We start from the raw sequence: 23013 nt of genomic DNA, 5'->3' as shown, positions 1-23013 counted from the left end.
ATCTCTAGTGTCCATATGGTGCTTTAAGGTTTAAAAAGTACTGTCATGTGCATTATCTTGTTTTGATAATTGGGAATAGAAAAATAGAAAAAAGTTTAAAGAAGTTGTCATTCAACATCACTCACTCATTCAGCAAACATTTACTGAGTCCATTGTGCTCAGCCAGGTGCTAGATGTGATGGAAGATGTAAGGGAAGTAGAATACATAATCTTTGTACTTCAGGAGCTCATTATGCAGTTGGGCAAAGGAACCATATATATTCATGAGACAATCATATAAAACATATGCAGGTTTCTAATGAATATTTTCTTTTCCTTTACAGAGATGTCACTAGACTCTCACCATCATTAAACCATATTCTTTGAATCATTTCTTCTCATAGAAGTGATGGATTTACATTGATCCATCTGCCCCTCTACTGCTCTTTTGAGGCCAATGACATTCACTTGAAAGATTGTGGCTGGGGTTAACGGGGTGGCCTATTCAACCCATAGAGCCTAGCTTAAATTCTACCACCATGGAATTATCTCTGATTAACCCAATAGTTCTGGTCTCTGACCTTCTATAATACTTATTTTTTGTGATAACCACAGGGTACCTATCATTACTGCCTAAGGATTAGTCACGTATATATCTGAGCTTTCTGCTAGATTGTAAATCCTTGTGAGGAGGGATCATATCTTGGACTTTTTTATAACTTCCAAAGTATCTAGCATATAATAGATGTTCAATGAATTCATGTATGTATGTATGTATGTATATATATGCACATGTATATATGCGCAAAATTGCTATACATATATATGTATACACATCTTTATCTCTATCTCTATCTATCTCTATCTCTATCAATGAATGGACCTTTGCCCTGTGAGTATAGTGACCAAATCTGCTAAGCTAAACAACTGTGGTTTGGTGAAGTTGGTGGATTCTAGCTCTATTTCATGTCTTTCAGAGTTTGAGATTCTTGGGATGCTAATATTTACATGTATATGTTAGCTGGTTAACCATGGGTAATAAGAGCTGCTTCTCTAGATCTGTCAGAGGGTGAATAATTGACTCTAGATTGAGAGAACAAGAAAAGAAACAATGAAAGTCAAAAAGAGGAGGTCCCTGCAAGATATTTTAGTTCAATATAAGCTGGTGATCAACAAGACAAAGGGAAGATGCATGGTGAACCCTGGTAGACTACAGCATATTATCGTCAATGACTTGAATATAAGAAGCTGTGAAAAAATATCATCCAGAACACCTATGATTGGGAAAGGAGGTGGTCTCATAGTGGGAATGAAGGCTAAGAACCCAAGTGTTGTTCTCCTACACATGAAATGTTTAAAAGACCCAGAGAATCTATGTCAGGAAATGTATAAGAATTGTATAAGATGAGATTGTGATCTGTACTTGTGGATAAAATGCCCACGTCAATGAACTTCTAAGTCCAGTGGAATATTGTCCCCAGAAGTCTAAGGATCAGAAGTGATCTAGACTTCTCAGGTGTCTGGTTAAAGGAATCTCAGCTTAGTTTAGACCCAGAAAGAGAGAAGTAGGTGGGAATTCATGAGAAATAGACTTCTCGGGCAGATCAGATTGAACAAGACACACAGAGAGAGACCTGGAATGAGAAAGTAAATATGACATTTGTAGGAGACATACAAAATGGAACATTGAAATGAAAGTTTGCCTAACTCTTGGTTCAGATGAGCTACTGGACATAAAGAAATCAGTAGGAACTGTACTTGGGGTTGACAAATGCTGGACCAAACTGTATCAACTCTGTATACCAACCTGAATTGAATTTGGGACCTTATATGATCTCATTGCTTCTGACAAAGTAGTAATTACCCTATTCAAGAAGAATGGCCTAAGAGTATGAGGCAGTTCTGACAACTTACCTTTATAGGGGTGCACTATTAGGCCTCTACGCCAAAGAGATAAAAGAGGAAAAGGACCCATGTGTTAAAAATATTTATAGTAGTTCTTTTCATAGTAGCCCCAAACTGGAAACTAAGGGGGTGTCTATCAATTAGGAGATGGCTGAAAAATTATGGTAATAACCAACCACAATTTCAGGAAACTTATGATAATGTTGCATGCTACCCATCTCTTCCAGAGAGGTGATGAACTCAAGCTGAAGAATGATACATATTTTTTCATGGCCAATGTAGAGTTTGTTTTGCTTGAATCTGCATATTTGTTACAAGGGTTTTCTTTTTCTTTTCCCAGTGGTGGGAGGGAGAGGAAATAAATGCTTGTTAGTTGGGGAAAAAACACCTGGAGGAGGGGTACAAGGGATAAGGAAAGCAAAGGCCCATGAAATGCTCCTAAGGCTACTGTGATCCGAAATAGCCACCTATCTTCTGGTGGTTGGAAAGAAGTCAGAGAGTCTGCTGTGTTATAGCAGTCACAGATCTGGTAACAAAGCATGGGCTTATGGGCTTCAATGCTGGTAGATTGTAAAATAAGGGAGAGATCATCAAAAGTTTAGGTGAATTAAGAAAGGCTTCCTGGAAAAGAATCACGAAGTAAAGATATTAACGATATCCTTTTGTTGCAAATATTACAAACTAACAAAATGCCTATGCCTATCTTTTAGATTTCCTTTCTTTCAGAGGTTGACTCAGTGAGGTATCATATTCAAAATGATTCAATCTTGGATCATTAGGAAATAGGAAGCACAAGAGTTACCCCAACAGTGTTGAACTGGATTAGATTTTCCTGAGTCTTTATGTTACTTTACCTGAGAAACCAACAGTGGGCACCTTGTCGTCTTGTTAGTTACCTCTCCTTTTTTTGCCTTTCCTTTTCCTCATCATCCAGAAAAAGGATGGAAGAAACTTTAAAATTTTTACTTTATTTTTGAAAACAGCCACTGCCTCCATATATCCTAACTCTATATGTGTTCATATATCTTAAGTGAGGTTTGGAAATTTCCTGACAGCAGAGAACATGTCTTCCTTCTTAATGAAGTGACAATTCTTAATCCAGATAGTGACAATTCTTAATATTACCGAGTGCAAAAAACTCAAGATTTTCTTATCGTGGAGATCATATTGAAGCCTCCAGTTTTGTACTAGATTGCTATAATGTAGCATCTTAGACAGCTATAAAGATACAAGGAACTCTATAACCCAGCTAGTTGGGCAAAACCAGTTCATTCCTCCCTAGTATCAGGGAGCAGAGATATATTTTATACCATCAAAATTGTTATAATGACATTCTGAGACTATTTCTGTCTACTGAAGAACTGTAGTGTTTGTCTCCAGAGTCACCACATGAAACATTTTTCTGAGATAGTTTTATATTCTTTTGGCTGGAACAGAGCCACCAGTAACAGTAATAAGGAGAAGGCAAAAGAAGGGCATTTCACATTCAGACACCATCGACATTCAGGAGACTTGGAGGAATGCCTGGATGTATTTGAATCCTTTTAAATTTCCACTTATTTATTCTCATGTGTTCAAAAGGTTTTTATTTTCCTTAATTCAAAGTGAATAGAAAATGGTCTGCTAAAGAATTGTTTCAATTTAATTTGCATATGAGTCAAAGAAAAGTATAATTGAAGGCATCATTGCATTTCCTGTTACCCTTTTGTTGTTGAAACATTTTCTTTCCATACAATGAGGATATGAATATTTTATAAGCTTCTATTTTGACCTCCAAATGGAGATCTGGAGAAATCAAGCAAGTTGGACATAATTTAATAGCAAGTTGATTAGTGCTTAGAATAAAAATCACAGAATTGTAGAGCTAAGCCACATTTCCAGAGGTCACCTGGTCCAGAACTGGTCTCAGGCAGGGCTTCCCAGATTCTAAGCCATGACTTCCTACAGTAACTGGTTCCCATGCCTAGTCAACCTTGTTGTCTCACTGATAGACATTTGTATAGATTGTCTTCTTGCTTCTCCTTTACCTCTGTGATCTCTCATTTGATTATGAAAGGAAATTAATTTGGCCTGGCATGATTTACTTTTTGAAGAGCCATCCTTGGCTGTTACCCCAACAGTTTGTGCTTTTCAGGATGATGTTAATTGATTCATGATTAGTTCTGGTATCTTCTCTGTTATCCAAGATAACTGCTCTCATAATTACCAGAGGTGTCCTTTCTGATCTTTTAAAAAAACCCTGAAAATATCATTTGCACATTTCTAGTCCTTAGGGACTTACTTCATCCTTTACCTTTTTGAGTTCTCAAAAATAACAGCATTTCCATAAGAACCCCTGCCAATTCCTTAAGTGTGCTTTTATGTCTAGTATCAGGTCCTTTTGATTTGTCTGCATCTAACTTTTAAAAAGACTCTTGGCCTTTGCTTCCTGCTCTTCCTTCACAGGGAGTAAGTATTCTGGTTATTTGATCACAGTTTGTTTGCTTGTTTGTTTAACACAGAACTAGAAAAAACCCAACAAATCTACTGCCTTTTTGCCGACATCGTTATCATTTTCCTTCCTTATGTTAAGTGTGTGACATTTTCCTTGTAGCTCTTGTTTTGCCTCCTAACACTAAATAATGTTCATCTGTTACGTTTTGTGTTTCTTGCAAGGTGCCATCTTCTGCCCTTTATGGTAAATAAAGCTTATCTTCACGCCTATATGCAGATCTGCTTTTTATAAAGCATCCTCAGATTATTTTTTGCCCTTTAGATTTCCTTCTTACCAACACTTTAAACTTCCTTGAGTTTCATTTTTCTTAGTTTGCTGAATTTTCTCTCTCCATCCTCAAATATTACAAATGATATCAATTTGTCATCACCTCTCCTAAGATCTAACTCTCTTTTAGTCCTCAATGAACTTCTGCATTTGTAAGAATCAAATTCAGAAGGGCATCTGCTCTACCTAGTTTATTCTTCTAAATTTTATGCTGAGATTCTGTCTTTGAGATAGTCCAATTAGTGGAGTGACAGTATGCACCCTACTACATCATTTCTTTTTCTCCTGAACATCTGAGTCAAGAGAATGTCTCTTGTCATTATCAGGCCCAAAGATGTTCTAGAAAATTCTATGAAGAAAGCTTCATTCGCCTTTTCTTCCTGGTTAAGCATCTCCTTATTATGATATCTATCTCTTTTATAATTGAGTAGATCATAGAATCTCATCATTGGAAGGCACCTTCCAAGTTGTCCAGGTAAACCCCTCCCTGAAGTATATATATAGCTTATGGACAAGGAAAGAGATGAGTTGTCAGGTCAGTATAACAAATAATGGATGTTCATCGAGAGCAAAATTCAAAAGCATTTGCTTTAAAAATCCAGTTGACAGCCCAAAGTTTTCCTCTCTAGCTGCTGCTTCTTAATCTTTATTTTACCCTTTCAACTTAACTCAGAGACTCTATTGATTTCTGAGCTTTGGAGTGTGTGTAAATAATATCTCTGATATATGGAGCTATACTGCTTCCCTTTCTCCCCTCCTTCCCTTCTATTCTTACCAACTTAGCATTTAGTCAAACATCATTCCATTAGGGCTCAGTTTTCTGTCAAAGACATTGTGAATGTGAGGTAAAGTCTCCAGTTTTTCCCATTTACTTCCCCTGAAATTTGCACTTATCTTTTAAGTCCTAGATGTGGTAATGTCAGACAATTTTGTCTTTTGCCCCTTGCTTCTGAGTTAGCCTCATTAGTCTTTCCCAAGTTTAGTTTCCATTGGAGAGAGCAGATCTATAGGAAAGCAGTTGGGTCATATATGTATGTGGCTTTCAAAATGGAGACCTGTCACTCACTTTAGGTCTGTGTTCCCCAAATAAACAGATGGATTAAAAAAAGGAACGTAGCTATGGGAGTTGGCATGATTACATATCTGTAGAAGATGACAGGATGAATACAAGTCTGTATCTAACTATTTGTGCTTACATGGGAAGCAATTTAAATTCTGCTGTAAGTGCCGGAAAGAAGCAGGAACGCTTTGACTGTGGTTTCATGCTGTTGGACCTTCTTCCAGGCAATTAGAATAAGGGAAATGCCGGGTGTACGGACAGAGAGCTGCAGGGGCGCTTGGTCACATGACTCCCCTGTCTCAGAAGAGAATTGCTTAATAAGTAAAACTTGCTGCAGCAATATGAAAATCTCTCCCTACATCTGACAGAGGAATCTAGATGTAATTGTGGAGCTGAGGGTAATATTAATAGAAAAGGAAATTAAGTTCATATTCTTTCTCAAACCTTTTTAGGAAAACTGAAGGTTTTCTCCTATAAGTGCTACTCCCTGGGAAAAGGATAGAAATGCTCAATAGGCTGAAGTAGAAATGTTTGTGTTAGCAGGATTTTCAGAGCATTGCAGACCAGCAATTTTTCATTTCTCACTGAGGTGGCAAGTGTTGTGGCCCATCTAAGAGACACAGTTAAAGAAGAACAGAAACTTTATGACAACTCTAATGGGCCCAGTTGTCAATAAGACAGCAGAGCAGAGGACCACTTTAAGTCTCAGCCCTTGGTCTGTGTGAGCGACACCCCCTCCCAGTTTACCAACAATTCAAAGACAAAGTTATGAAGGCAAATAAGGAATTTGGGGAAAACTGAACCTTGGAGACAACAAACGCAGGCAGGAATTTGTCTTGATTGTGTCAATTTGTTATAAAAGCTTTGCTTTTCTTTGCTCATTTTCCCCCCAGTGGGGGTAGATGGGAGGGTGAGGGAGACTAGGGATAGGAAGATGAAAAAGAAAAAAAAGAAAAGAAGATCATTTGGGGTATTTAAAAAAGTATAGAGAAGAGAACAGAAAGTCAGAAAGCAGCACAAACAGGACCGATTTAAAAGCTATGAGTTGAATTTATTAAACACTTAAAAAGAAAAGCAAGTTGTACATAACAGAGATAGGTAGAGTCCTGTACAACCTTCTTTTGATGTGTGTCATATCTATGTATCTATCTATCATCTGTCTGTCTATCTCTTAATCATCTATCTATCTATCATCTGTCTATCTATCCATCTGTCATGTATCTATTATGTATGTATCTGTCTATCATCTATCTATCATGTATGTATGTATGTATGTATCCATCATCTATCTATCTATCTATCTATCTATCTATCTATCTATCTATCTATCTATCTATCTATCATCTGTCTATCTATCCATCTGTCATGTATCTATTATGTATGTATCTGTCTATCATCTATCTATCATGTATGTATGTATCTATCCATCATCTATCTATCTATCTATCTATCTATCTATCTATCTATCTATCTATCTATCTATCTATCATCTGTCTATCTATCCATCTGTCATGTATCTATTATGTATGTATCTGTCTATCATCTATCTATCATGTTTGTATGTATCTATCCATCATCTATCTATCTATCTATCTATCTATCTATCTATCTATCTATCTATCTATCTATCTATCTATCTATCTATCTATCATCTCTCCCTAACCCTAAATTCATACTCTAACCCTAACTCCATGCATGTGTGTCTCTCAATATATATGCAGACACATATACATATGCGCATATATATGAGGGACACACAAATGTATATATGTGTGTCTATGTCAGTTTTATTTGGCATTTGTTGTCGTTCAGTCGTTTTCAGTCATGTCCGACTCTTTGTGACCCCTTTTGGGGGTTTTCTTGGCAAAGATACTGGAGCGGTTTGCCATTTCCTTTTCTAGCTCATTTTACAGATGAGGAAACTGAGGTAAACAGGGTCGCACCCCTAGTAAACGTTTGAGGCCAAATTTGGATTCAGGAAGATGTCTTCCTGACTCCAGGCCCAGCACTTTACCTACTGTGCCACCCAGTGGCCATAAAAATAAAGAAACTAAAAACCTCAAACCTTGGAAAGGTTAAATACAGTCCTCAAAACTCTCCCAAAGAATTTGTTTGGTGCCTGTTTCCTCCATTTGTGCTTGTTTGAATTTGGAGACTGTCTGATGGCCTCAGAATCTCCAAAGAGACAGGGATTCTCAGCCGGCAGTAAAATATCCTAGATTGACTGATGCACTGTCTGGACATTAGAAATAGTTCAGAATGAAAGGCACTTAGTGCATGATGATCAGAGCATTAGGCTATTGCAGCCCTGGCAGGACAGGGCGTGCTGCTGGTAAAATAGGCTGCCTCTGTTCAGCGGGGAGAGCTTTTACTTTTGTGGCTTGTTTAGAAGACTTGTTAAGAACCTTTAGGATAAAATATACCACATATTAGTCAGAAGGACCTCAGGTTTTAGAATTACCAGCAGAATAAGCTCATAGGAAGGTCTGGACAAGAAAGAAGTAAGATCTCAGTCGTTCTGGATGTATCTGATTTAGGAGGTGGACAGAAAAATATTAGGTGATAAGTCCCTGAGGGTAAGAACTCTGTACTTTTTCACTTTTGTGTTCCTAGATTTTAGCAGAGAGCTTTCCAGAGTAGACACACACACACATGTATGTGTATATGTATATATACATGTGCAATATATATATTTATATAGGTATATACACATGCATATAAGTATACACACATATTAGGGGGGGATAGTATTTCCTATTTTTTCCCCATAATTTCCTAGTGTATACACTGCACACAGTAAGTACTCAGTAAGTGCATTTCATTGGCTAGTAAAAGAACAGTTCTAGCATTCCTATTGTCACAGGCAAGACTGAGCCCTCCCCTGTGGTGCCAGACACCCTTACCAGGCTGATATGGCTTTCCATCTCATGAATGGAGAGCTCCTCCACTTCCAAGGTCCTTCCTTGTTTCCTGCAGATTTCATGGAGGCTTTGTATGTCACTCTGCAGAGCCCACAACTTATTATTCAGGCTACTCATCAATCTGTCTCTCTCCAGCTAGGCAGGCAGAAGACAAAAAGAAAACATTGGGTATAAATTGTTAAGAAAATGCTTCCTTGGGGGCAGCTAGGTGGTGTAGTGGATAAAGCACTGGTCCTGGATTCAGAAGGACCTGAGTTCAAGTCCATCCTCAGACACTTGACACTAGCTGTGTGACCCTGGGCAAGTCACTTAACCCCAATTGCCTCACAAAAAAAAAAAAAAAGAAAATGCTTCCTTGGTTTGCTTAGTTGGGGGTGGAATGGGGGAGGTAGAAGAGGGGGAGAGAGGGAGGGTGGTGTTTTTCCATCAGTGAATCAAGAATGTCAGAAATGGAAGGAATTTCAGAGATCACCAAAATCCAGTTTTTATCAGGATAGGAGTCGCCTCTATAATCCCAACAAAAAGTCATCCAACCAGACTCCAGTGAGAAGAAACACTGCATCTGTGGTAAAAAATATGAAAGTTTTTTAACAGTCAGTTAGGATAACTGAAAGACGCCAGTTTTTTTGAAGGACCACCCTTTCGGGGAGGAGACCAATGGCATGAGCTACGCACGCCAGTGCGCCTGCTGCGCATGTCAGACTGCCTGCTATGCACTCGACTTCCGGGGTGCGAGCTGAAAAGGCAAGGAGAGAACGGAAGTGGGGCTTTTTCCTGCTCTGCTGGTCTCCTGACTGCGCTGCACAGACGGTCTCTCTCTCTCCAAAGGTGGCCTTCGGTTTTGGTGAGTTTTTATAAGGAATATAGACTAAGCTTAGACTTAAGACGATTTGTATTGTGTTTCTACTTTCCTATCCTTCTAATCAACATCACCTTGTGACTACTATAACAATAAAAGGTCTATCTAGAAAACCAAAAGCTTCTTCCATTTACTAGTCTGGGAGATAAATTAAGGGAAAGGTTAAGTAGGGGAGATTTATGATCTAATATCCAATTTTAAATCTCACACATCCCAAGGCAACCCATTCTACTTTTGGACAGTTGGACTTTTCTCCTTGCATTGAGCCTAAAGCTATCTCCTTGCAGTCCCTGCCTTTCCTTCTTCCCCTACTCTTACATAAGTCATCTCCTCTTCAGGATAAACATTCTGAGTTCCTTCAATTGATGCTAACAAGGATCAACCTTGAGACTTCATCATCTTAACAATCTTCCCCTGAATACTCTCTAGTATATGTTTCTGAAGGTGGTCAGAACTGAACACACTATTTTAGGAACATTCTCATCAGGGAGAAGTACAGTAGGTCTATAACAATAATATTAACATTAATAATGAGGAGGATGATGGGCATTTCCATAACACTTTATAATTTACAAAGTACTGTATCACATGATCTCATCTGAATTTCACAACTACCCTTTGAGTTAGGTATGCTTGGTATTATCCGTACCAATTTACAGATGCGGAAAATGAGGCTGGGAGAAGTTAAGTGATTTGTAATAACTAATAATTGCCAAAGATGGTTTTTGAATCGAGGTGCCACCTGACTAAAAATCTAGCATTCTTTTTCCTATTCCAGTTGCTTCTTTTACCCTTTCCCCAGCTCCAGAAATTGTCTCTTTAAATGAAGCCCAAGGAAGTACTATTTTTAGCTACCATAATTATGTTGTTCACTTATATTAAGAAGAACATTCATTAAAACCCTTAGATGTTTTTTCACATGAATTATGACCTAATCACTTACTTGTGAAGTTGATTATTTTTGAATGCCAGGGTGGGGTCAATCTCTACTAAACTATTAAAATCAATAGCCCAATGACTCAATGCTCTAGCCTCTCAGGATCTTTTGGGCCTAGATTCTATCATCTATCATGTTAGGTATCTCTCAGCTTTGAGTCATCTAATGTTATGGACAAGGTCATCCATCTAGCCTTTTATTCAAGTCATTGATAAAGCTGAAAAGGCACACACAGGTTAGTGCTTTAGCATTCTCTAGTAGAAATCTCATTTCAAGTTGACATTGAATCTTCTAACTACTCTTACTTTTACAATGGGCTAGCCCATTTCTCTCCAACTCATCCACAAGAATAGTATGCGAGATTCTATCAAATGTTTTAATGAAATCTAAGTAGATTATACATTCATATTTCTCTAACCAGATTACTAACCCTGTCAAAAAGGGAATGTCTGGAATAATTTGTTTTTGATGTAGCCAAGTCATGCTTTCAATCATGCATTAGAAAAACAATGAGGGGCAGCTAGGTGGTGCAGTGGAGAGAGCACTGGCCCTGGATTCAGGAGTACCTGAGTTCAAATCCGGCCTCAGACACTTAACACTTACCAGCTATGTGACCCTGGGCAAGTCACTTAACCCCAATTGCCTCACTAAAAAAACAAAACAAAACAAAAAAAACCCCAATGAAACCAAAATTAGAAGAAGAGAGTGGGGAAAAAAAGGAAATTTTTTTTTGCAGCAAGTTTCTCTGATAAAGGCCTCATTTCTCAAATATATAGAGAACTGAGCCAAATTTATAAAAGTAAGAACTATTTTCCATTTGGTAAATGGTTAAAAGACAAGAAAAGGCAATTTTCAGAGGAAGAAATCAAAACTATCAGTAGTTATAAGAAAAAGTGCTTTAAATCACTAATAATTTGGAGAAACATGAATTAAAACAACTCTTAGGTACCATCTTACACCATCAGATTGATTAAGATAATAGAAAAGGAAAATGACAAATACTGGAGGTGATATAGGAAAACAGGGACACTAATGCACTGTTGGAAGAGTTGTGAACTGGTCTATCCATTCTGGAGAACAATTTGGAATTATGCCCAAAGGGCTACACAACTGTGTATACCCTTTGACCCAACAATACTACTACCAGATCTATACACCAAGGAGATCAAAGGAATGCAAAAATGTTTATAGTTTTTCTTTTTGTGGTAGCAAAGAACTGGAAATCAAAGGGATGACCATCAATTAGAGAATGGTTGAACAAGTTATTGTATATCAATGTGATGAGCAGGATGGTTTCAGAAAAAAACATGGGAAGACTTATATGAACTGATACAAAATGAAGTGGATAAAACCAAGAGAATGAGTTATACAGTAACAGCAATATCATTAAAATGATCAATTGTGAAAGACTTAGTAACTCTGTTAATACAATATTCCCCTAGAATTCCAAAGAATGCAAAATGTTATCCACCTTGAGATAGAGAATTGATGGATTCAGAATGCAGATTTCCCTTTTCTTTTTCTTATTCTTTAAAATCTCTAAAAAATATGGCTAATGTGGAAATATGTTTTTCATGACTTCATATGTATATTGGGTATTGAATTTCTTGCCTTCTCAATGAGGGAGTGGAAAGGAGGGAGAAGATTTGGAACTGAAAATTAAAAACAAAATTAATAAAAAGTGGAAAAAACCCCCAGACATTAGAGAATTCTGCTATGCAGAGAAATCAAGGTGACTGGTCTACAGATTTCATTCCTTCCTGTGTGCAAGGCACTATGCTAAACACTAGGTTGGGATAGAAAAAATGGAAAAACAGACTGTCATCAAGGACCTCTCAGTCTGATGGGGTAGACAACATGCAAACAGCTATGCACAAAGCACATATATACAGGAGGAATTGGAGCTATTATATGTCGGGCACTGTGACTTTCAAGTAAGTCAAGGAAGCCATGAGGTTTAGGTGAGGACAGAGGGCATTACTGGCATTGGGGACAGCCAGCAAAAATACACTGAGTTGGGGGACAGAATGTCTTGTGTGTTAGGAACAGGAAGGGGGCCAACATCACTGGATCATAATGTGTGGAGGGGAGGAAAGTATAAGAAGATTGGAAAGGTCAAAAGGGGGCAGACTATTGAAGGACTTTAAAAGACAAACAGGATATTATATGTGATTCTGGAGATAAGGAGAGTCACTGGATATTGAATAAGGGAGTGATATTGTCAGACCTAAAATTAAGACTGGAGAAGCAAGAAACTTGAGTCAGGGAGTTCAACTAGAAGGCCACTGCAATAGTCTTAGGCTCAAGGTGATAAGGGCCTGTATCATGGTGGTGACAGAAGAGAGAAGGAGGCTACATAAGAGATGTTTTGAAAGGAAGAATTTACTTGGCCACAGATTCAACATGGTGGGGCCTTGGGTGGGGGGAAATCAAAGGTGACACCTAGACGCTGGATGACCAGTGTCATACCATTCTACAAAGTAACCTGTTGGTCATTTGAATGGTAGGACCCTAAATTCATAAATTTATTTAATATCAATGTTTAATCATGTTGGTGTGATCCAACTGTGAACAAAGAATATTGCTTTCATTATTGGTCCTCCTTTATTTCTATGAAGAATATTTCATAACATCCAGATATTTTATGCACTTTATTGTTATTCTGAAAGAACTTCCTCTTTATGTAATTTTTCTCCTGATTCTCCTTGATAATGTACAGAAATGCTAATGATTTTTATGGGCTTATTTTTGTATCCTGTTTCCTTCCTGAAACTATTAATGATTTTGATTAGTTTATTTACTGATTCTTTAGAGTTTTCTAAGTAAAGTACCAAATCATCTGCTAATGAGGATTATTTTGTTCATGCTCATACCTTTCATTTTAATGTTTGTTGCTATTGTATCATTTCAGGACCATCTCAAACAATAATAAAGAGAGGAAACAACATTGCTCTATTCCTGTACTTACTTGGAAAACTTCTAGTGTTTTTTTTTTATTACAAATAAGGATAGGTTTTAATTTCATATATAGTCTTTTTTTTGGTGGGGCAATGAGGGTTAAGTGACTTACCCAGGGTCACACAGCTAGTAAGTGTCAAGTGTTTAAGGCTGGATTTGAACTCAGGTGCTCCTGAATTCAGGGCCGGTGCTTTATCCACTGTGCCACCTAGATGCCCCTCATATATATTCTTTTGACCATTATTAAGGAAAATTTCTTACATGCTTATGCCTCTTAGGGTTTTTTATATAAGTGGATTTTGCCAAAGGCGTTGTTGTTGTTGTTGTTGTTGTTGTTGTTCCATGTATTGCTATTGCCATGATTTTTTGTTGTTGTTGTTTCTTGGCTTAATTATGCTAATTATTTTCCTAATGTTGAGCCATCCCTTCTGGAATGAACCACAATATTGGATGGTAATACTAAATTTTTTTGAAAATATTGTTGTATCTTTTTGTCGAAGATTTTATTTAATTTTTAAGTCAATATTTATTAGTGAAATTGGCCCATAGTTCTCTTTCTCTGCTTTATTCTTCCATGTTTTAGATATTATAATCACATTAATTTCATAAAAGGAGTCTGGAAGAACTTATTTCTCATTGTACTGAAAATAATATTTATAGCTAAAATATTAGTTGTTTTTTTTGAACCTTTGAAAGAATTAAATTACAAATGCATCTAGACCAAAGTTTTATCTTTCAGTATTTTATCTATGGTTTGTTCAGTCTGAGACTGAATGATTTAAAATGTCTAATTTTTGCTTGGTAAGTTTAGATTTTTAGATTTTTGAAGAAACTCATAAATTTCCTTTGAGTTTCTTTAAAGTATTATTAATACATTTTACTTTTATATTGTAGTTACTTCTGAAATACCTTTGTCAACCAAAAAAAGATTGATTCCTTCCCTGCAACAAAGAAGAACAATTAAGCAAAAATGCCTAATGCAATTCCATGTCTGATAATGTATAAAAAACCCTTCTATAGTAGTCCCTTGCCTCACTTCTTAAAGGTGTGAATTTCTTTTGACTTTGGCTGGCATATAATTTGAAATAGTAGCTTTTGATGATTCACTTTATTTCCTATCTGTTCATTGTAAATTCACTTTGTTAATTTTTGATTTCCCTAATTTGCTTTTCTTCTTGTTAGCTAATGGTTTATTGATTTTGTTAGTCTTTTCAAAAAGACGTCTTAGTTTTGTTTATCAGCTCTATACTATTTTCATTTCTGCCATTTCCCTATCTCTCCTCTAATTTTCTCTTACTTTGAGCTTATTTTGAAGTTGTTAATTTATGTACTAGCTTTTAAAAACTGCATGTTATATTCATAACTTCATTTTCTATTTTGTAATTATATGTTTTCAGAAAAATGCTTGAGCTATATGCTATAAATTTTGGCATGTTGCCACATGTGATTTAAAAAACAAAACAAAACATTTGTTTGTATGATATTTTTACACACTCAATCTGTTCTTAGCCTCCTCCATTTAGTTCTGGCTCATTTGTTCCTCTTTTCTTTACTAATTAGTATTTTCATGTAGTTTTGGTCTATATATGCTTGTTATTCCTGCCTTTTTATATTTATTTATTTTTTTAAATATGGCTCTGTGAACTTGGGAATATCATGTAACTCTTGATCTCAGTCTCCTCATCCATAAAATGAGGGGGTTCTAAGATCACTTTCAGCTCCAAATCAATGATTTGTAATTAGGTAACACAGTTGACAGAGCAATGGACTTGGAGTCAGGAAGACCTGAGTTTATATCTGGATTCAGATAAGCACTAGCTGTGACCTGTGCTTTTATTTATTCATGGAAAAATGGCTATGATTTGTTTTCTTACTTATCTATTCATTCTTTTTTGTTTTATTGGGGAGTTTAAATCATTTGCATTTAGGGTTAAATATTATAGCTGTGTTTTCTTTCATTAAATTATTTTATATCTTTCTTTTAAAATCAACATTTAGTGTTTGAGGTTTGTTTTGCTTGGATGACCTTATATGACAACATCTCACACCTTATACAAAGATATGACCTTGGTCACCCCTACCAACTCTCCCGTCAAATTCTCCTTCCTTTCTTACCCTTGCCTACTCCTAAATTCCTTAAGATTTTTATTCTCTTCTATTATTACCTTTTCTTTTTTTTTTAACCTTTCCTTTCACTTATTTATGAAGATCCAGGAGTCCAGTGTCATTGGTTTGAAGAGAACATGGAGAGAAATAAGGTGTAAGAAGACTGGAGAGGTAGAAGGTGGCTGGGTTATAAAGAACTTTGAACACCAGATAGCATTTTGTGTTTGATCTTGGAGGTGATAGGGAGTCAGTCACTGGAGTGTTTTGAGTAGTCAGGCTGTGGCATGGTCAGACCTGAGCTTTAGGAAAATTACTTTGGTGGTTAAATGGAGAATGGATTATTGGAGTGGGGAGAGGCTTGAAGCAGGCCAACCCAACAACAGGCTATTGCAGTTTTCCAAGCATGAGGTGATGAGGTTCTGCACTAGAGTGGTGGTAGTGTCACAGGAGAGAAGGGAGCTTATTGAAGAGATGTGACAAAGTTAGAATGAATAGGCTTTAGCAATAGATTGGATGTGGGGGGCAAGAGACAGTGAGGAGTTGAGGACAATTCTAGGTTGCATGCCTAGGAGACTGGGGGGATGGTGGTACCCTCGACGGTAATATGGAAGGTTAGAAGGGGGGTGGGAATCTGAGGGGGAAAGATGAGTTCAATTTTGGACATGATGAATTTAAGATGTCTATGAGACATGTGATTGGACGTGCCTAAAAGGCAGTTAAAGATCTGATACTGTAGGTCAGGAGAGAAGTTAGGACAGGATTGGTAGATTTGAGAAGACTCAGCATTAAGATGATAATTAAGCCCATGGGAGCTGATGAGGTCATCAAGTAAAGTAGTACAGAGGGAGAAGTTGAGGGCCCAGGACAGAAGTGTTCCTGGTTGACTTCCATTCAAAGACCCCCCTGTTACTTAGGTAAGCCCTATTTGACAAAAACTGCTTGGATCTACTTATGTAGCCCTAAACTCTTGGAAAATTGGATGACAGTATAGAAGACAGTATAGACTTAGACCAATATCTCACACCTTATACAAAGATAAGCTGCAAATGAGTATGTGACCTAGATAAAATATAATAGATTACATCACAAACAAATTAGAGAAACATGGAAAAAAATTACCTATAAGATTATAGCTACAGGAAAAGTTCATGACCAGACAGGGAATAGAAAGGATCATGGAAGGTTAGATAACTTTGATTATATAAAATTAAAAAGTTCTTGCATATACAAATCTAATAAAAGTAAGATTAAAAGGGTAACAATTAACAGGGAAAAACTTTGCAGAAAGTTGTCTGATAAAGGTCTTGTTTCCAAGATACAGGGTGCCTCAAAAGTCCTTTGGGCAAATACAAAATTTGTTTAGCATTCAAAGTCCTTATTTCTTATTATGTACTCTGAATCAGTGACTCTGGTCTCCTTGCTGTTCCACTCCTTTTCTTGGTTCCAGGCATTTTCCCTGGCTGTCTCCCATGTTTGGAATGCTCTCTTTCCTTATCTTTCCTTCCTTATTTCCTTTAAGTTTCTCTTAAAATCCGTTCCTCTACAAAAAGCCTTTCCCAACTCCTCTTTATCCCCAAATTCTTTTGGGACACTGTGTATAAAGAACTGATAAAAATTTTATAAGAGCCATTCTCCAATTGATAAATGATCTAAGAACATGAACAGGCAATTCTCAAGGGGGAAAACCTCAGGCTATCTACTACCAGATGAAAAAAGATGTTCTAAATCACTACTAATTAGAGAAATTAAATCAAAGCAATTTTCTGAGACTCTACCTCATCAGAGTAGCAAAGATGACAAAAGAAAAGGAGATGATTAATGTTGGAGAGATTATGGGAAAACCAGCACTTTTTTATTGCACTGCTGGTGGACCTGTGAATGGGTACAACTATTCTGGAAAGCAATCTGGAATTAAATATAAAAAGTTACTAAACAATATGGTCTCTTTGACCCAGCTAGATACTGTTGCTTGGTCTATACTCAAAAGAGATCAAAGAAAGAGGAAAAGTTGCTATATGTGCAGAAATGATAGAAACTCTTTTTGTGGTGGCAAGGGGATATGGAAAAAAAAAGGAGATGCCAGTCAATTGAAGAATGACTGAGTAAGTCGTGGTATATGAATGTGATGGAGGTAAGGAACAAGGAGATATATGATTTCCAAAAGACACTGAAAGATGTCTTTATATTAGTAGAACTAGAATAACTATATACAATAATGTCAATAAAACAAAAATGAGCAATTTTGAGGACTTTTATAAAATAAAGAATGGAATGAACAAAATTACAGGAAAAATGTATACAACACTGTAGAAACAAACAACTTTGAAAGCTGTAAAAATTATGATCCATACAATGACCATTCCAGAAGATCGATGGTGAAACACGCCATCCATGACAGGTGATGGATTTGGAGTGCAGAATGAGAAATCTACTTTTTGTTGTTGTTGCTATTCAGTCATTTCAATCATGTCCAACTCTTTGTGACCCCATTTGGGGTTTTCTTGACAAAGATACTGGAGTGGCTTGCCATTTCCTTCTCTATCTCATCTTTTAGATGAGGAAACTGAGGCAAACAGGGTTAAATGACTAGCCCAGGGTCACACAGTGTCTGAGGTCACATTTGAATTCATGTCTTCCTGATTCCATGCCCTGGTGCTCTATCTCCTGTGACATATCTCTATATACACCACCATGAAAATTTGTTTTGCTTGATTATGCAGATTTGTTATAAAAAGTTGCCTTTCTTTTCTTTTCTTTTTCCCCACTAGGGTGGGGTATGGGAGGGAAAGAAAATAGATTTCTGTTAATTAAAAAAATAGAAAGGGGGATGCTACATATGTAAAATGTTTCATGTCCTTTTAGATAGGGTCACCGTACTATTAGGTTTACTTAATTTTTTTACTTTGTTACAAGCAACCTCTCAAAAGATGGGAATTAATTGTAAATGTTTTTAATATAAAAATAAAACAAATTAATAAACCTTTAAACTCAAAAATATTTAAAAATGAATGTTAAACATTGTCTTTATACATAATTAGAAAAAATAAAATACTATTTAAAGGGAAAAAAGAACTACTTATTCTTTATATTGACTCTTTTTCTAGATTGTTTCCTCATTTTCCTTTCTATATCAGTCTTTTATTTTTAATTTTTTATTATTATTATTTTCTATATCAGTCTTTATCCATATTTTCTAAGTTTTTCCCCCCATTATGCTCTTTGGGTAATTTAGCTTATTACTGGAAGTCCCTTTCATTTTGTTGTGGATAACTGAAATAGGTTCAAAACTTTTGTGAACCTCTCCAATCTGCCACTATATATGTTCTATCCAGACCACTGGGCCTGGCAAGTTCTGTGACTGCCCCCTTCCTTTAGCCTATGTTTCACTTTTTATGCCTCCTCAAATCTCCCATGGCTCCTCTTTCTCCCACCCTCTCAGCTCACACTCTTGCCTTATTTTTCACTGAAAAATCGAGCTAAGAGCTCCTTCTCCCCTCATCTCACATTTGCTAAGAGTTCCCTCTTCTGCCCTCATCTTACATCACCTAAATACATACTTCCATTATAGCTTCCTTCACCAGTCTTACATGAAGATATGGATCTTCTCTCCAAGGCATGATCCTTTCTATTCACCCCTTCCACCATGCTACTTCTAGGTTCTCCTTCTACCATCATCATTCAGTAACCTCTCTTCCTTTGAAGTCCCCTCAATCCATATCTACCACTCAATACAAAATGCTGGTTGCTACTTGTGTACCAACCTTCCCTTCTTTTCTCAATGAGTTCAGTGTCTGGCTGGTGGTTTTTCCTTCCCAACTCCTGTACTCATGGGAATTCAATATACATATCAATACTCCCACAAATATTCTAACCCTATAATTCCTTATCTTTTTTTTTTTTTTTTAGTGAGGCAGTTGCGTTAAGTGACTTGCCCAGTGTCACACAGCTAGTAAGTGTTAAGTGTCTGAGGCTGGATTTGAACTCAGGTACTACTGACTCCAGGGTTGGTGCTCTATCCACTGTGCCACCTAGCTGTCCCAATTCCTCAACTTTTTCATTTCCCATGACCTACTCTTCCTACCCTACCTCAGTAATATATATTTATATATATATGTATATATATATGTATGTGTATGTATATGTATATATACATATGGGTAAACGATAATGAATTTACTTTTGGGCAATGGTATGACTATCTTTGTATATATATGTATGACTATCTTTTTGTATGTGTGTTTATATATGTACCCCCCCCCCCAAAAGATAGTCATACCCATTATTTTGCCATGACCCACAAATGCACCACTTCCATGTTCATGAATTCTGAAATTCCTATATCTGACCACAATATGTTGTCATCCTTCTTCTCCTTCAGTCTTGCAATTCCAGCCCTTTTCCTTCATCTTCAATGGGACTTCTAACACCTCCAACCCCTCAGTTCTTTCCCAGGCTACCATCTCTAATTAGTTCCATTCTCCTACTTTCCCCATCTCAAACAAACTCAACTCTACATTGCCTTCTTCTCTGGGGACGCTTATGCCCTTATTCTATCAATGATCTTGCCCTGCCAAGTCTCAGTCTTAAATTACTTCAACCAGCCACTTCTTCATTCTTACTAATCTGCTGCTGGATAAAACTGGAGAGAATCATGAAACCATGATGACTGGGACAACTACAAATTGATTTTACACAATTTCAATTGAGCTCTCACTGCTGCAAGGCAAATCTTCTACACGTCCCTCACAAACTCACTATCCTACTTACCACAGCAGCTTTTCTAAGTCTTTTTATGCCTCCTCAAATCTCCCATGGCTCCTCTTTCTCCCACCCTCTCAGCTCACACTCTTGCCTTATTTTTCACTGAAAAATCGAGCTAAGAGCTCCTTCTCCCCTCATCTCACATTTGCTAAGAGTTCCCTCTTCTGCCCTCATCTTACATCACCTAAATACATACTTCCATTATAGCTTCCTTCACCAGTCTTACATGAAGATATGGATCTTCTCTCCAAGGCAAAACCCTTTACTTTACATACACATCTCATCTCCAGAAGCTTGCCTCCTCTATTATACCCACTCACTTATCCATCTTTCTCTGTTTACTAGCTGTTTCCCCACTGCCTACAAATATGCTCCTATTTCCCTAATCCTCAAAAACTCATTTTATCTGCCTATGCCTATTAGCCATCATCCCATATCTTCCCATATTTTTCCTCTGTTTTGTGGCTAAATAGCCAGAGAAGCCTTTCAACAATATAACAATATGTGCCTCCTCTCTCTCTCTCTCTCTCTCTCTCTCTCTCTCTCTCTCTCTCTCTCTCTCTCTCTCTCTCTCTCTCTCTCTCTCTCTCACTATTCAACCAGAATTTTTTTCTCCAAATTTACCAGTGATCTCTTAATTGCCTAATTTAACGGCCCTTTTCAGTTCTCATCCTTTTTGACACCCCCTTAAGCCTTTGGCATTGTTCATTACATTCTTGTTCTTGATATTCTTTTCTCTCTAGCTTCTTGTGACACTTATCTCTCCTGGTTCTCCTTCATAGTCTTCTTTGCTGGATCTTTGTCCAGGTCATGCCTGCTAATGGTGGGTGTCCCACAGGGCTCTGTCCTGGGTCCTTGTCTCTTTTCTCATTATACTATTTCACTTGGGGAATCTCATCAGCTCCCGTGGATTCATAAATTATCTCTATGCTGATGATTCTGAGATCTACTTATGTAGCCCTAAACTCTGTCCTAACCTTCTAGAGTCATATTTCTAACTGCCTATTAGACATCTCAAACTAGATAAACCACAGGCATCTTTAACTCATTGTCCAAAAGTGAATTCATTATCATTTACCCCAAACTCTCTCCTCTTCTAAACTTTTCTATTACTGTCAACAGCACCAACCATTCTCTAAGTTACAAAGTCTTGAAAACTAGGTGTCATCCTTGACTCTCCACTTTCTCTCAACCCCCTCACTTCCATATCCAGAGTGTTGCCACGTTGTGTTGATATTACCTTCATCGCATTTTTCATATGTGTTCCCTTCTCTCCTCTGACATAAAAAACACCCTAGTGCAGGCCCTCATCACTTTATGCCTGGACTATTGAAATCAGACCCTTGCCTTAAGTCCCTCTCTACTCTATGTTTGCTGTGCAAAGCTCTTTATAACCTGGTCCCCTCCTGGAAGCCTTTTTAGTCTTACACCTCATTACCTTTCAGGGACCCTGCAACACAGCGACATTAGCCTCCTTCTCCAGAACTCTGGGAATTTTCAGTGGCTGTCTCCCATGCCTAGACTCACGTTTCTCTCCTGGCTTCCCTGGCTTCCTTCAAGTTTCAGCTAAAACCCCATTTTTTTTTTTTGCAGGGCAATGGGGGTTAAGTGACTTGCCCAGGGTCACACAGCTAGTAAGTGTCAAGTGTCTGAGGTCAGATTTGAACTCAGGTCCTCCTGAATCCAGGATCGGTGCTTTATCCACTGCGCCAACTAGCTGCCCCCTAAAACCCCATTTTTTACAAGAAGCCTTTTTTGAGAGCAGTCACTGTCTTTTGCCTTTTTTTTGTATCCTCTGCACTTAGTATACTACCTGGCACATAGTAGACTCTTAATAAATGCTGGTTGACTGAGGTCTTTGATGGTAGGGACTGTGTTCTCATCTTTCCCAGAGCCTCTCACAGTGCTTGGCACATACCATTAATAAATGGCACAGAGTACTTACTAAATGTTTGCTGAACTATATTACATCGAAGTTTGATAGATCCTAGCTATTGTAGAGACTGTTATTGTTGTTGTTGGGTTGTTTTCAGTAATGTCTGTGACTCCCTTTTTAAATTTTTGGCAAAGATACTAGAGCGTATTGCTATTTCCTTCTCTAGTTCATTTTAGATATAAGGAAACTGAGGCAAACAGGGTTAAGTGACTTGCCCAGAGTCAGCTAGTAAGTGTCTGAGGCCAGATTTGAACTCAGGAAGATGAGTCTTCCCAATTCCAGGCCTGGCACTCTATACACTATGGCACCACCTAGCTGCCCTATATGTCCCTAATTACCAGTCAAAGTCCTTAGAGGCTGACGGTGGAAATAAAGAACGAGAATTATTCAGTTGTACATCAGTTGTTGAGCCAGAAACAGAATAAGGCGAGTGTCCAAATATTAGAGATCAGATTACGATTCAGGGCTTTAAAAAGCAGGAACTGAATGCTGCTCCTGGTTATAGCAAAGTTTTTGTTCCAAGGGGGAGAAGGAGATCTTTCTGTTCCAGCTCTTGTAGTTGCTGTACCTACACAAGGCTTGCTAAACTAGTCCACATTAATTGTCTTAATGGTAATTACATGCTTGAGGCTAGATCAGCCAATAGGATCCCTCTGAAAGTGAAGACCAAAGGACAGGGAGAAAAGAGGAGGTGTGTGTGTGTGTGTGTGTGTGTGTGTGAGAGTCCTGAGACAGTGAAATCCTTTTAATGGCAAAGCTATGCTGTTAACCTAATTAAACCTTAAGATGATTAAAAAAACCCTCAGGTACTAGATGGCAAGGAGGGAATC

The 23013-nt window shown here is 37.5% G+C and overlaps 1 protein-coding gene across 1 annotated transcript in view; it reads right to left on the bottom strand.

Annotated features, from left to right (window-relative positions):
* The window catches only part of PMFBP1 (polyamine modulated factor 1 binding protein 1), a 266935-nt gene that overhangs the window by 88670 nt on the left and 155252 nt on the right, over window positions 1-23013 (bottom strand). The window contains exons 4-5 of the mRNA XM_043981207.1: window positions 8614-8761; window positions 1774-1814 (exon numbers count right to left, since the gene is read on the bottom strand). Of these exons, the coding sequence (XP_043837142.1) occupies window positions 1774-1814; window positions 8614-8761 (189 nt within the window). The remainder of the gene's footprint in view (window positions 1-1773; window positions 1815-8613; window positions 8762-23013) is intronic.

This window comes from Dromiciops gliroides, chromosome 2 (assembly GCF_019393635.1).
Source record: "Dromiciops gliroides isolate mDroGli1 chromosome 2, mDroGli1.pri, whole genome shotgun sequence".
Taxonomy (NCBI): Eukaryota; Metazoa; Chordata; class Mammalia; order Microbiotheria; family Microbiotheriidae; genus Dromiciops; species Dromiciops gliroides.
The sequence above is the reverse complement of the archived record's forward strand: the minus strand, read 5'-3'. Positions and strand labels throughout refer to the sequence as shown.